Here is a 3257-nt window from a genome sequence, read left to right as displayed (position 1 = left end):
AGGGTGTGAAAATAGAAAATTATAATTATTAGCTATAATTTTTATTATTATATTAATTTTAATAGTTTGTGCAGTAGCACGGGTTGATAGACTAGTTAGGCCAGATGTGGGCATACTGCGCTGCTAAACGATGGCAGTCGTCTGCGACCGAGATCCAGCCTTCAGTTGAGCCTCACATTGGCATCGGGGCATCGGGCTCACGCGGTCGGAGTAGCTGATAAGTTTGTTGAGTTGCGTCAAATTTGGCAGCAAAGCATCTATCAAGTTCTGATGAAGTCGAATGATTTCACTTCTACTGAGCACATACAATTTACTTTTATTCTGCTTGAACAAATAATAGCACATCGTATGATTACATATACGTGTGTCGGTAAAGATCCTACAAACATACTAACTTATTCGAGTTTCTTGCAAATTAAAGCGTAGTACATGCATGCGTTGCTAAAGGGTTGTCCATCCTGTGCTGATCGATGGAGATGCTCTAGATCAGATGTCGTAATTTTCTCCGCCCTTGAACTCGTACTCGTCGTTTCTCTTGACGACCACGAGCAGAGGCTCCTTCTTCCTGGTGGAGAGCCCGAAGATCTCATCCATGTCGACGTCCTCGGCGCGCACACCGGCCGGCAGCGCCCAGTCGAAGTGGTACAGCAGGCTGGCCAGCGCCAGCTGCAAGGTCGCCAGCGCGAACGCGTACCCGGGGCACCCCCTCCGGCCGCCGCCGAAGGGCAGCACCTTGAACTCCGGGTCCACGAGATCCACCTGCACCTCTCCGGCGGCGGCGCTCCCATGGCGCTCCGGCCGGAACTCCAGCGGCCGGTCCCAGACCTCGGGGTCCCGGCCCATGGCGTAGGTGTTGACGAACACGCGCGTCCTCGCCGGGATGTCGTAGCCGCCGAGGGTGCAGGGGGCCACGGACTCCCGCGGCACCAGCAGCGGGATGACCGGGTGGAGACGGAAGGTCTCCTTGATGATGGCGCGCAGGTAGCGGAGGTCACCGAGGTCCCACTCCTCCACCGTGCCCTTGGCGCGGCCGACGGCGCGCCGGACCTCGTCCTGGGCCTTGGTGAGGATGCAGGGGTGCCGGACCAGCTCGGTCATCACCCACTCCAGCGCCGCCAGCGACGTGTCGGCGCCGGCGACGAAGACGTCCTTCAAGTCATGCATGGTGATGTGATGAACATACAATAGAATGATTATTAGTGACCGGCTGTACCCATCAAATGTCATAGTTATTTAACGTTAATTGTTGATAGAGTTCAATGAGCCAGGGCATCGTTATATTATTATTATTATTTTTTGTCATTGGCCTAGCTAATTGATGTTCAGAACGAATATGAACAATATATAGTTTTGTTTTGTTTTTGTTTTTTTGCATTCAATCCAATCCAATATGCATGTAGTAGAAGCAAGCACCGACCAGGACAAGTGCCTTAATGTTGTCGTCGGTGAGCGGAACCTCGAGGTCCGGCGACTTTTGGAGACGGAGCAGGGCGTCGACGAAGTCCTCGTTGCCGTCATCGCCGGAGGTGCGCTCGCGCTTGCCGCTGATGAGCTCGTCGATGATGTCGTCGCAGAACTCGCAGAGATCGGCGAGGCAGCTGTTGAGGCGGCGACGGACGCCCGTGACGGCGCTGACGATGGGCTCGAGCTCCGGGAAGAAGTCGCCGGCGGTGAACCCGGCGAAGAGCTCGTTCGCCTCGGCGAACACCGCCCCGAGCCTGGCCGCCTTGGCGTGCGGGAAGCCGCGGCCGAACGCGACGCGGAAGAGCACGCCGTTGGCCAGGTTGACGAAGCACTCGCTGAGGTCGACGACGGGCGCCGCCGCCGCCGCCGGGGAGGCGGCGGCGGCGAGGTGCCCGAGGAGGCGGCGGACCTCGCCCGCCCGGATCCTGCCGTACGCCGCGACGCGGCGCGCCGAGAGGAGCTCCGACACGACCAGGCGCCGCGTCGCGCGGTGGTACGGCCCGGCCGCCGCGAACGTGACGTCGGAGCAGCCGAGCGCCAGGACCTGGCCGCCGAGGAGGCGCGGCCGCGACGCCAGCGCGGCGTCGCTGGTTGTGAGCGCCGCGCGCGCCAGGTCCGGCGAGGAGATCACCACGGCGCGGACGGTGCCGAGCTGCAGGCGGAGCAGCGGCGCGCGCATGGCCGCCGCCAGCTCGGCCAGAGCACGGTGGGGCATGTCGGAGAGCAGGTGGAGGTGCCCGATCACCGGCCACCCTGGTGGCGCAGGCGGCAGCCCCTGCAGCTGCCGGCGGCGGCTGCTCCAGGTCTTACGGTAGACGTGCAGTAGTGCTGCGGGGAGCAAGAAGAAGACGACGGGAATGGAAATGGATAGCAGAAGGCTGAACTCCATGGCGGCGGCAATGGCTTGGAATGAAGCAGCTGATCAGCTGCTGCTCGTTTCTGTGATAGCTTGGCCTGCTTGGAGGTTGTGTTTTTATACTGATAACAGTGCACCTGCTCCTGAATTACTCAGCTCATTCGTTTGTTTGTGTGGTGGTGTACGCTTCAACACGTTATGTACGAATGCTTCTTAGTGCTCCTGCTATCTTTTCAAAAAAATAAATCGCGAAGGAATAATATAATGCTGGTACCGGGTCATTCTTGAGTCGCCTGCACTAGCACGCACTCGCAAAAAAGAAAATACTTATAGTAGAGTGTATTGGTGGTTAATGACGAAGAGGGAATAATGATATTATAGCAAAAAAAAAAGAGAACAGGCTCATGGACTCATGGTGGACTTGACCATGTAAACTTTGAAGTCTATACACTAGCTAGTCCATCAATGGCTGCTACTCCATGGCTTCAGTAACTTTGATGTGACATAGGAAGGGTGTACATCTGAACTCTGAAGGCAGTCGATGCTCACTCGAGATTATTCTTCTTTTGTCTATCAATGGAGGAAGAGAAAAAAAAGTTATATATATGTATAGCAGATTGTGACAGCAAGCTAAAGGGGCACAATGCATATGCTAGGGAGTACAGATGGGCTGGGAAAAGGGTCAGGATCGACGCAGAGGCACGACCTGGAGTTCTAGATGAACCATTTTCAGAGGAACTTGTAACGGGTATTGCAGCTGACAAGGCCCCGGGGCCTGATGGTTACATTATTGGTGAATTTTTCAAAGTAAGATGCATGGTCAGTGATCAAGGAGGACTTGATGGCTGCAGTGAGTTATTTTTGCAACAAATATGATCAGCACTTGGACAATTTCAACACAGCACACTTACATAATCTTGATTCCTATAATCAGTTT

General features: G+C 55.3%; 1 protein-coding gene across 1 annotated transcript; it reads right to left on the bottom strand.

Moving 5' to 3' along the window:
• Nucleotides 1-486: 486 nt before the first annotated feature.
• Nucleotides 487-2353, bottom strand: LOC120645953 (tryptamine 5-hydroxylase-like). The gene is made up of 2 exons (XM_039922653.1): nucleotides 1418-2353; nucleotides 487-1149 (listed from the first exon to the last, which is right to left on the bottom strand). The coding sequence occupies exons 1-2, from the start codon at nucleotides 2351-2353 to the stop codon at nucleotides 487-489; spliced, it is 1599 nt and encodes a 532-aa protein (XP_039778587.1).
• Between the last annotated feature and the right edge of the window lie 904 nt (nucleotides 2354-3257).

The sequence above is a fragment of the Panicum virgatum genome, chromosome 8K (assembly GCF_016808335.1).
Source record: "Panicum virgatum strain AP13 chromosome 8K, P.virgatum_v5, whole genome shotgun sequence".
NCBI classification, from domain to species: domain Eukaryota; kingdom Viridiplantae; phylum Streptophyta; class Magnoliopsida; order Poales; family Poaceae; genus Panicum; species Panicum virgatum.
This window is presented reverse-complemented; position numbering and strand designations above follow the sequence as displayed.

Excerpts from the sequence above, each read along its gene's own strand:
- LOC120645953 (XM_039922653.1), bottom strand. The coding sequence starts at position 2,353 with ATGGAGTTCAGCCTTCTGCTATCCATTTCCATTCCCGTCGTCTTCTTC. Across the intron at positions 1,150-1,417 it reads ACATTAAGGCACTTGTCCTG|GACGTCTTCGTCGCCGGCGC; the intron begins GTCGGTGCTTGC and ends CATGACTTGAAG.